General features: G+C 41.5%; 1 protein-coding gene across 1 annotated transcript in view; it reads right to left on the bottom strand.

Moving 5' to 3' along the window:
* GINS1 (GINS complex subunit 1 (Psf1 homolog)) overlaps nucleotides 1-11,593 on the bottom strand; it is a 47,413-nt gene extending 35,820 nt beyond the window's left edge. The window contains exons 1-2 of the mRNA XM_006860673.1: nucleotides 11,516-11,593; nucleotides 3,276-3,340 (exon numbers count right to left, since the gene is read on the bottom strand). Coding sequence (XP_006860735.1) covers nucleotides 3,276-3,340; nucleotides 11,516-11,590 — 140 coding nt within the window. The 5' untranslated portion in view covers nucleotides 11,591-11,593. The remainder of the gene's footprint in view (nucleotides 1-3,275; nucleotides 3,341-11,515) is intronic.
* Between the last annotated feature and the right edge of the window lie 284 nt (nucleotides 11,594-11,877).

Here is an 11,877-nt window from a genome sequence, read left to right as displayed (position 1 = left end):
TTGTTTTCTCAATGACTTTTTGCTTTCTTCATGTATGATGTTCTTGATGTTATCCCACAGGCATACCAGCCTGGAATTGCTAAAGCAATAGACGATACATCTTCAAATAAAGATAAGGAGGATAAATCCAAAACAAAAATGGCAGTATGATTGGCTACTACAAGAACAAGCAATTTGTTTGCAAGGGCACCATCAAAGCAAACAATTAAGTCCCTTCAGGACTAACCTCCCTCCAAGACTGAAACTCAAAGGGAACACATTAGCAGATACTTAAGCTTGCTGGTGACCATATTGGTCTAATGGTGAGTAGAAGAAGGGGAAAGGAAGCAATGCAGAAATGCGCTGAGTTCAAGCACACTCCATAGACTCCAATTAACCTGGAGATGAGAGCAAGACGAGGAAGGGCTGGTTCGTCCCAAGTGTGGCAAGAGCTGGGGACTTCTGAGACTATGGACAAGGACATAGTCACAGACGGCTAGAGCTGAGAGTGAAGATCCAGCTGATATGAAATGAGGGGAGACACACAAGAACGCCCTAACTTGCAGATAGTACCCATTTGACCTAGCCTTGATAGTCTGATAATCAGAACTTGACTAGAGGAAACAAACAAAAAAAAGTTTTTGATAGAGGAAATAAATGTAAATTGCTACAATTTGATGAACTTGACCTATACCTATGGATGTAGTAGCTCAAATTACCAACTGAGAGGGGAGTCCTCACATCACGTATCATAGGGACAGGCAATTTAGACATTGGCTACCTAAAATGAGGAGGCGATAAAGGCACGGAAGTGACTGGTTTACAAGTTTTCAAGAGGGAGCTTAGCTTAAGAACGTGCAGAGGAAAACAGAGACCCCACTGAACAGTTTTCATCTTGTCTAGATAGGTCTGGTGAAAAGAGATAGGGATAAGATTCTTATGATTCAACAGTGAGTAATTGTTACCATGACTAATTGTGACTGTCACAAATGTAAAGGAAGATGTTTTGTAACAAAAATGGGGAGTAGTTAATCTTACAGTCCAGAAACAGAGGACTTTAGTAGCATAAAGGGAGAGGAGCACAGGTGGAATGCGGGACCCTATCCAGAAAAGCAGCGGCACCAGGGATGGAGGCAGAGATGAGGACACGGAGAGAGGGAGCACCTGAGGACTCTGAACTCATGGAAAGAGAGGGACTGGGTACTGGTGGCCAGGAGGCAGGCTTGCAGAATATACCCTTTGGTTGTTTAAATTAATATATATTCCTGAGTGTTTTTGTGTACATTCCCCCGTGCACAACGCCCCCCCCAAAAAAAAGAATGGAAGCAAATACTGTTGAATGATGCTTGGGAGAGATCGTAATCACTGCAATGCAATGATGGTGTAAAGCTGATGATCTCCCATGTAAACTACCACTCAGTTCACAATAAAAACTTTTCAAAAATGAAAAAAAAAAAAAAAAAAGTCTGCATATATCCAGTGCACAATTGATTTCTATTCACCTTTATCAACAGAGGAGGAAGGAGAGTTAGGAACAGGAAGAGGATATGAAAGGTGTGGCTAATTGCCTTTATGAACAACTGCTTCTTTTGCCATAAGACCAGAAGAACTGGATGGTGCCTGTTGACCATTACTGAACATTTTGATCAAAGATTTCATAAAAGAATCATGATTAAAAGGGGGAAAATATAATACAGAATTCCAAATTCTCATGGATTCTAGACTTTCCAGAGTTATGGAAGCTTGATGAACCCCTGAAACTATTGCTTGAGATAATTTTTAAACCTTAAACCAAAAATATTCCCTGAAGTCATCTTAAAAATTAAACAATAGTTTAGCTTAACTAGTAAAAAGAGGTCTGCCTTGGGCATTATTATGGATTGAATTGTGTCCCCCTAAAATATGTGTCTGCTTTACTAGGCTAAGCTTCTCATTGGCAGTTATGTAGTAATGTAATTTGGCAGTTATATAACGATGCAATCACCCTACAATATGAATTCATGTGATAAGCTAGTGAGCTAGGGTGGTGTATAATACCCTTATCAAGCAACAGGGGAGCTTTTCTAGAGTGTGGCCTGAATAATAATTGATGAAAGAGATAAAAGGAGAGAGAAGTAAAAAAAGAAAGACCTCTACCACCAAGAAAGAGGAGCCAGGAGCAGTGTGTCCTCTGGACCCAGGGTCCATGTACTGTGAAGGGAACACTGATGCCCAAACAGATGGAAATCTCCAAGGAATGTCAGAGAAGTCTGATAAGGACCTCCCTCCAGAGCTGACAGAGAGAAAGCTTCCCCCTGGAGCTTGTGTCCTGAATTTAGACATCTGTGTCAAAGCCATCCATTTGTGGTATTTCTGTTACAGCAATATAAATAACTAAGATCCTCATACTCTTTTAAGAATCACTTATATGGAATCAAATGGACAACAGCAACCTGAAAGCTTAGACAGGAACCTTAGGAGGCAGTGAGTTTATGTTCATGAGGGAGGAACAACTCAGAAAAGGAAGATGAGAACAATGTCATTAAATTGTACATGTATATTTTGTTATGTATATTATCAACAATTAAATAAATTTTAAGAACACCCACATAAATCAAGGCCAAAGATGAAACCACATGTAAAAGATATGAGACTTCATTCTAGGTTGAGATATTGAAACTCTCAACTTAGTTCCATTAATTGGTACTTTTTCATTAGTACTTTTCACAAAATCATACAAGACTATTAATTTATCTTACAGTCCAAATTCTTCATTGTGCTAAATACCATTGTTAGAACTTACTATCTACAAATCTAGAACCTTATATTTAGCTTTTTGTAGTACTAGTTCACAGTAAACACCATCAAACTATCAAAAATCACTACTGCTTCTATATCATCTATATATTCCCTATTCAACTTTCATCAAATGAATTAACCCATCTATCACAAAAACAAATGCTCAAAACAGTGTATTCCACTTTGTTAGGGTCTTTATTGTCTTGCATCTTACTCTTTTGGAGTCTTGCTGTAGGAAAAGCACTGAACTGCTAGCTGCAAGGCTGGTGGTTCAAACCCATCATTGTTCCTGGGAAACTGTATATAGGGTTGATACGCGTTTGAATTGACTCAATGGTGCTTAACATCAGCAATGTGAATACAGCAATAACCAATATAAATTCCTCTAGTGCTGTGCTAATTTGTACAATTAGAATATGATCGAGTAAACAGAGAATTAACAAAAAAAATCCAAAATATGATACAAAATTATTGATCTTTCTTAAACTTTAAAAACAATCAATCTTATCAAAACTTACACATCAGACTGATTTTGTTCATATAAAGCTTTCATCTCCTCCAGAACTTGCCTGAGCACATCCTCCTAGAATATATAAATAATGAGATACATTTATTAATTCCCCCAATGCCAACTCTATCTGTATTATATCCTTAATTTATTTATATATAAAAAGCAATCAAGAGAGAGTCCTAGGTTCTGGGCCTTCCGGCTTTATTTTCTCCTTCCAGACCTGAGGCCTCCTCCACAAACATGCTTTGCCAGATCCTCAGTAAGGCCAAGAAACACCCAAGCTTGATACCTCTCTTTGTGCTTATTGGAGCTGGAAACACGGGAGCAGCACTAGATGTCATGCATCTGGCATTGTTTAATCCAGATGTTAGTTGGGACAGAAAGAATAACCCAAACCATGGAACAAACTAGGTCCCAATGAGCAATACAAGTTTTACTCAGTGACTGTGGATTACAGCAAATTGAAGAAAGAAGGCCCTGACTTCTAAATGAAATGTTTTCCCTTAAAGCTGCTTAGAATGAAGATCTTCCAGAAGCTAACCACACAATTTCCCACTTAACCAGGATATCTTTCTTCCCTTAAATGCACGGAATCATGTTGCTGTATCGTGTTGGGATTTACACTGAATAATAAATATCTGAAACTTGAAAAAAAAAAGTAATCAAGTCAATTCTGACCCATATTTATATGTCTCATCAAAAATTTATAGTCCTCCATAAACAATCAGCACAACTAAAGTAAATACTATTCACTGGCAGGGTGTGGGGGAGTCTTAAAATGTTCTTACCAAAAATCACAAAAGGAACAGTGCTTTGGTTTGTACTACACTAATTAAAAGGTCAAAGGAGTTTTCCCTAATATTTACTTTGACAAAACTTGTTTTCCCCTTAGAAAAATATACTTTAGAATTCTGAAATTCTTAAATGTTAAACACTAGGCTAATTAAGCATTTGAAAAAAAGTGACCCCATACATTGTTGTTAAGTGCCATCGAGTCGATTCTGACCCATAGCAACCCTGTATAGGGTTTCCAAGGAGCAGCTGGTGAGCTTCAACAACTCACCTTGCAGTTCAAACGACTTTGCAGTCTGACGCATTAGCCCACACCACCACACCAGGTCCAAAATATCTGTGGGCCCCACATTTAATGAATTCAACCAATAGTGTATTGAAAGTATTAGAATAATTAAGTGCTCAGAGCCATCCCTCAAAGGCTAAGAGGAACTGTAAAGTGCTATTTACACAGCATTTACATATTAGGTATTGCAAGTAATCTAAAGATGATTTAAAGACCATGGAAAGATGTGCATATTTTATACACAAATACACATTTTGTAAAAGCAACTTGAGCATCCCTGGATTTTGTATCCATGTGGGGCCTCAGAGTTTCGTGGAACCAACCCCCTCATGGATGCTGAAGAACTACTTTATATACACTAGCAAAAATTCCTTGGTACTACTGGTTCTGCTCCCGTAAAGATTTACAGCCTCAGAAACCCTGTACAGAGTCACTATGAGTTGGAACCAACTCTATAGCACATAACAGTAACACTGGTATAATTACAAAATCAACTACTGAACAATGTGCAAATACAAGAGACACTGGTCCTGATGGATGACGTGTAACTTTCTTTCATTAGATGGTTAAATAAAGACCATGATTATTAGAATTCAGTTAAATATTTCCCTTGTTTAACAAGCACTATTTTCTTTTTTCTTCAAATTTTTAAATTTTTTTATTGTGTGATGGTTTACATGGGGCAACATTAGTTTTACACTCATTCTATCATACATCATTTCATTGCCATAGTTATCATCCCATCCATGCATCATCACCCAACCAAAAGTTATACCCTGCAGGCCCCTTCCTCCCCCCACGGTCCTCAGCACACAGCTCCCTTCCCTCCCTGGATCTCAAGTCCTCAGCCATTCCATCTCTTCATGTCATCCTCTCTGTCTCCATCTCAGGCCTCACTACTTCTCTGGGTGGGGTCCCGATCTCTGTTCTTCTCCAGTGATGGTCCCCGGGGACTTCACTCCTAGACTGAAAGGTTAATCACACCCCTCCTTGCTATAAAATATCCACCTTTACCTTTCCAGTCCTCACATTCTGTCCTGATAACAATTATTCGCCCTTGCATCACGAGAGACCCATCCACATTTCTTTTCATCAGCCCTTCCTAGACAGGTTGGATATTACTCACTTGAGACTCCACCCTCCTCCTGCCCCTGTCGATCCAGGTTCCCTCTTGAAAGCTTGCAAGCTAGTCACTTCTTACCTTTGTATCCCTCCCCCTATTTTGGGTAGCCAATGTTCAAGTTGCCCATCCCTATACTGGACATATTGTAGCCCCTTTTTAGGTATTCCAATCAGTTCCAGGCAGAAGACGGACTTACAAGCTTTCTATGGTGGTATTTCTGGCTATTCCTCCCTCTACTCTCCCATGACTGTTTTATAATATAGTGCATGGAAAACCAAGGTTCAAGAGTCAGCCAAGCATCTCAACATTATTCCCCTCCTTTCCCCATTCCAACCATGTCCCAGTCTGTATCCCAGAGCCCTGTTGTTCCAAGGCTGTGCCTACATCATTTATTACCTCTGTCCCATTTAGCTCATTCCTACCTGTCTGTTCTCCCATCTGCTTTGTTCCTCCATTCCCCTCTCCCTACTTGTATATTGCCCCCCTCCCCAACACCCAAGCTATCCCATATCTATTCCATGCCCTGTGCTCCACCTTCCCCTCCGGTCCTTAACCCCACCCCTACGCCCTAGCATCCAGTTAAGCATCCACTTTAGTGGAATAGTATGGGTTCTTTTTCTTAGTCTTTTACAGTAGTGGTCCTATGCAGTATTTTTCCTTTTGTGATTGACTAATTTTACTCAACATAATGTTCTTAAGGTTCATCCATGTTAGGAAGTGGCATGCAGCTTCCTTGTTATTTTTCAATGTAGCATAGTACTCTATTAACAAGCACTATTTTAAACTTAAAACTGTGCAACTAATAGATCTGCTGGCATACAAAATCCAAATAATAAATAATTTCATAAAATATACACAAACTTTCAGGCTTAGATTTTTATCTCTAATGGGAATGACATTCTGTTCTGTGCCCCTACATTAGGTTATATGCCCTTAGAAGCCTAAGAAAAATTTCCTAGAGGTCCATTTAAACTATTACCAAAGTTCTATATATAAAAAGTGGATGATCATTTCAGTTTACTGAGCATAACATCTAGCCACAAAAGATTCTGTAATGGAAAAGATAAGAGTTGAGCTGTGTCCCCATGGAGTACCAGCTGATCATAGGGGTAGATTCTTGAAAGCCTGCGTGGGTAGTGGACCTGTTCACCCTCAGATCTGTTTTCTATCTCTTGCTTAGTTTGTGCACTCAACCTCACAGGTGAGTCTTCCAGGCTACTCAGTCACAAACAACCAAAGTAGAACAGGGATTGATTTTACAGCATCTGAGTCCTGGTGTGGTGCTGTAGGATAAGCACTGGACCACAAAGTAGGAGAAGCACTTAACAAGGTCTACCTCGGAGTCCTAGTATGAGCTGCAGGTTAATGCACTGGATTGCAAGGTTGGTTTGAACCACAAGGTCAGCGGTTCAAATTTACCAGATGCTCCTTGGAAACCCTATACAGGCTCACTATGAGTCGGCACAGACTCAATGACAACAAGGTGCACCTCAAGGAAAGCCCTGGCAGAGGAGCGATTAGCTGCTAACCCAAAGGTTGATAGATAGAAGCCACTGCTGCTCTGCAAGAAAACGATGTGGAAGTCTCTTCCCTCAAAACTTAAAGCCTTGGAAACTGTATGACACATCTCTACTCTGTTCTATAAGATAGCTATGAGTCAGAATCAACTGGACAGCAATGGGTTTGGTTTTAGTTTGGTTAAGACTGCCTCTGCCCAACCTCCCTCCCCCCAAAAAATGGTCTTAGTGGTAAACCAACACAGGTATCTTAAAATACTTTTTCGGTAAAAAATAACGTTAAACTCAGGAATGTAGCAGCTGGTTTTCAAGGCTACCCATGTGTGGACAGAAATGTCATTCTGCCTGTGGCTCCATGTTCTTACATATACCATGATACCTAAATTCTCTATCCTCAGTGTTGTTGCTGTCAGGTGCCATCGAGTCGGAACCGACTCATAGCGACCCCATGCACAGCAGAACGAAACAATGTCTGATCCTGGGCCAACTTCACTACTGCTGCCACACTTGACGCCATCAGTGATGCCACCTGGCCAATCCATCTCGTTGGGGGTCTTCCTCTTTGTAGAGCCATATATATGCACCTGTATTGAATTTTACACTGCTGTTTCCTAACTTTTTTAATGAGGTTAACTGTTCTGAAGTTGAAAAAATAGACTGGAATCTAGGAAACTGGTGATCAAAGGCTTTCAACATGCCCTGAGTTCACGAAGATCTCTCAATTTGACCCATAATTTCTCTTGACTAAGTTTTCTCATCTGTAAAATGATCTAGTTGGAGGGTTAGGTGCTCTTCAATTTTCAAAACAAAACTCATCACCTTCTCAAAAGACTCTTTTTCCTGAACTCACAAGTTACAAAAAGCCTTATTTATTCAGTTATCTATGAGAATCCTCCCTCTCATCTATTGCCCAACTCACCCCGTCCTAATTCTAAAAGTTACTAGTCCTGTTAGTTTCCATTCTCTAAAACTTCAACTCTTGATCTCAGTGCGCACAAACATGACAGAGCTTTAGCTCATCCACATTTCTCACTTGTTCTATTACAGTAGCCCACTAACTCCTTTCCCCATCTCCATTCAAATCCATTCTCTACACTGCTGCCAACAGTTACTCCAAAACATAAAAAGCATTCTGAGTTGCTGGGCCTGGGGGCTCAGGACCATAGTCTTAAGGGACACCAAGGTCAGTTGGCATAACACAGCCCACAAAGAACATCCTACATTTGTGAATAACAACTAAGTTCTTAAATGATCAGGAGTGGTCACCTAAGATGCGACTATTAGAGCTCTGGTAGCGTAGTGGTTACGAATCAGGCTGCGAACCTTAAGGTCAGCAGTTCGAAACTACCAGGCGCTCCGCGGGAGAAAGATGAGGCTTTCTACTCCCGTAAGGATTTACACCCTCGGAAACCCTGTACAGGGTCGCTATGGGTCGGAACTGACTCGACGGCACTTAACAACAACAACAACATGCAGAGGAAAGAAGAGTGATGAAAACTGAAGATGCTTGGAATCTATTAGTACCAATGGAAGACCAGTCTTCATGATCTTGAGGCTACAAAACTAGATGGTGTCACCCTCTCTCTTCTGCGCTGCCTACGGAAGAGGCGGCCATCTCCACCGGCATCATGGCTGCCCTTAGACCCCTGGTGAAGCCCAAGATTGTCAAAAAGTGGACCAAGAAGTTCATCCGGCACCAATCAGATTGTTATGTTAAAATTAAGCGGAACTGGCACAAGCCCAGAGGCATTGACAACAGGGTGCGGAGAAGATTTAAGGGCCAGATCTTAATGCCCAACATTGGTTACCGGAGCAACAAGAAGACAAAACACCTGCTGCCCAGTGGCTTTCGCAAGTTCCTGGTCCACAATGTCAAAGAGCTGGAGGTGTTGCTGATGTGAAACAAATCTTACTGTGCACAGATTGCTCACAACATCTCCTCCAAGAACCATAAGGCTATTGTGGAAAGAGCACCCCAGCTGGCCATCAGAGTCACCAATTCCAATGCCAGGCTGCGCAGTGAAGAAAATTAATAGACAGCCTGTTTTCGAGTTTTATTTGTGCTAAATAAAACCATAAAAGTGCTGCCATCTGGAAAAAAAAACACCAACTAGATGGTATCTGGCTACCACTACAAACTATTCTGACAGGGCTCACATTAGAAGACCCTGGATAGACTGGGGAGGAAACGTGGTAGAAAACTCTAAATTATGAAAAAGACAAGGCTTACTTGTCAGAAAGAGACTGGAAAAATCCGAAACTATGGCCTTTGGAACTGAACTCACCTTCGTGGCTCATTTCAGCCTTGCAGTAAATCGGTATAAAAATGGGGCGAGAGGAGATACAATAATACTAGTAAGATATGCTTACTTGGAATGGACACCCATTCAAGATCAAAAGGGTAGACTTTAATTAAGGACAAAGTCCAGAAAGTTTGAAAAGGAAAGTGGAATGGAAGCAAAAATCACAGAGAGGAAGTGGGATAACTGATGCTACATGGAAGGGATTGTAATGATTGAAATGAAATGATGTGTAAGATTTGTTGAATGTAAAACTGATGATCTGTCCTTCACTCAATTCACAATAACAAGTTTTTAAAAATCTGCTAGCAGAAAAACAAATTTTAAAAATCCTATTACTTCCTGGCCAGTTTCCAAATGCCTTAGGAACAAATGACTTACTTTTCTAGGCCTAGAACCCACCACTGGAGGTAAATACTGTTAACTGTTAGTAGAGGGAAAGGATAGTTAGTAACCATTGAAATGAAGCAAAGTATATGACTTGTTGAATGTAAAACTGATGATCTGCTCTGTAAACCTCCGCTCAGTTCATAATAAAAAGTTGATGATTGGCTCTGTAAACCTTCACTCAATTCATAATAAAAGGTTAAAATTTAAAAAATCCTAAACAGGAAATGTTGCATTACATTATTAATGCATACCAAGCTTCCTACGGGAGCTCTGGTAGTGGTTACAAATCAGGCTGCGAACCGCAAGGTCAGCAGTTCGAAACTACCAGCTGTTCCGTGGCAGAAAGATGAGGCTTTCTGCTCCCGTAAAGATTTATAGCCTTGGAAACCCTGTACAGGGTAGTTATGGGTCAGAACCGACTCAACAGCACATAACAACAACCAAGCTTCCTGGCCTCAATCTCAAAGTGTCCCTTTAAACTTAAATGAATGAATGCTTGATCAAATGGAGCAAAATGGAAGTTGAAAGGATTGATCCCATGTTATGCTGGTTGGCTGCCTTGGAACTTAAAAGACTGCTCAGTCAAGGGCTCAGGCAAGGAAGTAGATTCTTTTTGGTCACCCTTTGCAGTTGTGATCATGAGTCTTTAAATCAACCACTGTATCATGGTGTGGCACCACAAGGTTTGAACCACAAGGTCGGCAGTTCAAACTCACCAGCTGCTCCTCAGACACCCTATACAGAGTCCCTATGAATTGAAACCAACTCATCAGCACTTAACAACAATCCTTTAGTTAGATGTTCCCCACCCCCTTCTCAATGGAGACTCATCTTTCTAGGCAAGGCTCAAATGCAGCCCCCCTCTAACCTCCTGCTCTAGCTCACAGCAGCATTTTTCCTTTAGGTAGGCTCCTTGTCTATGAATCGCTGAGTGAATTATCATGTTACATTATATTCACCTGTTTTATTGCTCCTACCATCCACCCCCCACATCCACATAGTGGCTGCCCTACCAGAGTACAGCAGACTCTTGAGTCACACTGCCAGGGTTCAAATGCTAGTTCTATTCTTTGCCAGCTGTCATCACGGGCAAGTTACTTAATCTAGTCTCCCTCTGTATCTCTGGGAAAAAACAAGGTTAGACCTCAAAGGATTATGAGAAGAAACAATGTTGGTTAAGTGCTTAGCACCATAATTCCCAGCCGTTGTCTTGGCAGTAGAAAAATAATCATGATAGCAGTTATTATAAATAAACCCACAGCCATCCGATCAAATCCGACTCTATGGATAGATTCCAGGCTGTAAATCTTTGCTGTGGCAGAAAGCTTCTCTAAACGGCTGAAAGAGGTGGTTTTCTACCCGGTAAAGATTCGTTATCAGGCAACCATTAAATGTTTTGTTTAAAAACAACAACAGTTGTTGCTAAATGCCATGGAATCGGTACTGCCTCGTAGCGAACCTATATAGGGTTTCCGAGCTGAAGCTTCTTTGCAGAAACAAGAGTATCCTCTTTCTCTTGCGGAGCGGCTCGTGGGCGGCACGCGCCGACCTTGAGAAACACTACAGGAGATACATTCGTGACAAACAAATCGCAAAGTTGCATAAGTAAATATTTCCCTGTTGCTTCTTTACGCGTATTTTGTAATGTTGTTCCAGAATTTCCGTTGCAGACCTTGGAGCTGAGCGGCGGGAAGGTAAACCCGTCAGAGGAATTATTGGAAAAACTTGATGAAACCGACCCGCCCAGAGGCCGCCAACCCCGAAATTCGCTTTTCGGTCCATCCTTCGACACAGCCTATCCAACTCTACTACACCGTCCCCCCTCCCTCGCCATCTCACATTAAAGGCGGGCAGCTGTCCTTCCGACGTGTGGTGCAGCTCGCGGACCAGTTCCGTTGCCTTTTCACAGAACATAGCGGATGCACCCAGTCCCGCAGCCTCGTCAACCGCCGGGTCTCAAGTTAAACCGTAGTCAGACTCTCGGTAACCTAAATCCCACCGCTTCCCTAGCCTCAGCTCTTGTTTTAGCGCCAAACAGACCCAACCAATGGGGATGTAGTGCGGACGGCCTATGGAGGCTGCAAAGGGACAATTCCTTTCGCAGCGTAGCCGTACTATAGTAGGAACTTTCGCCTGAGCCCTTAATTGTTATTGTTGCTAGGTGTCATCGAGCCGGTACGGACTCGACTCATAGCGACCCT

Source organism: Chrysochloris asiatica, unplaced genomic scaffold (assembly GCF_000296735.1).
Source record: "Chrysochloris asiatica unplaced genomic scaffold, ChrAsi1.0 scaffold00039, whole genome shotgun sequence".
NCBI classification, from domain to species: domain Eukaryota; kingdom Metazoa; phylum Chordata; class Mammalia; order Afrosoricida; family Chrysochloridae; genus Chrysochloris; species Chrysochloris asiatica.
Note: the sequence above shows the minus strand (reverse complement) of the source record. Positions and strands in the feature narration are given on the sequence as shown.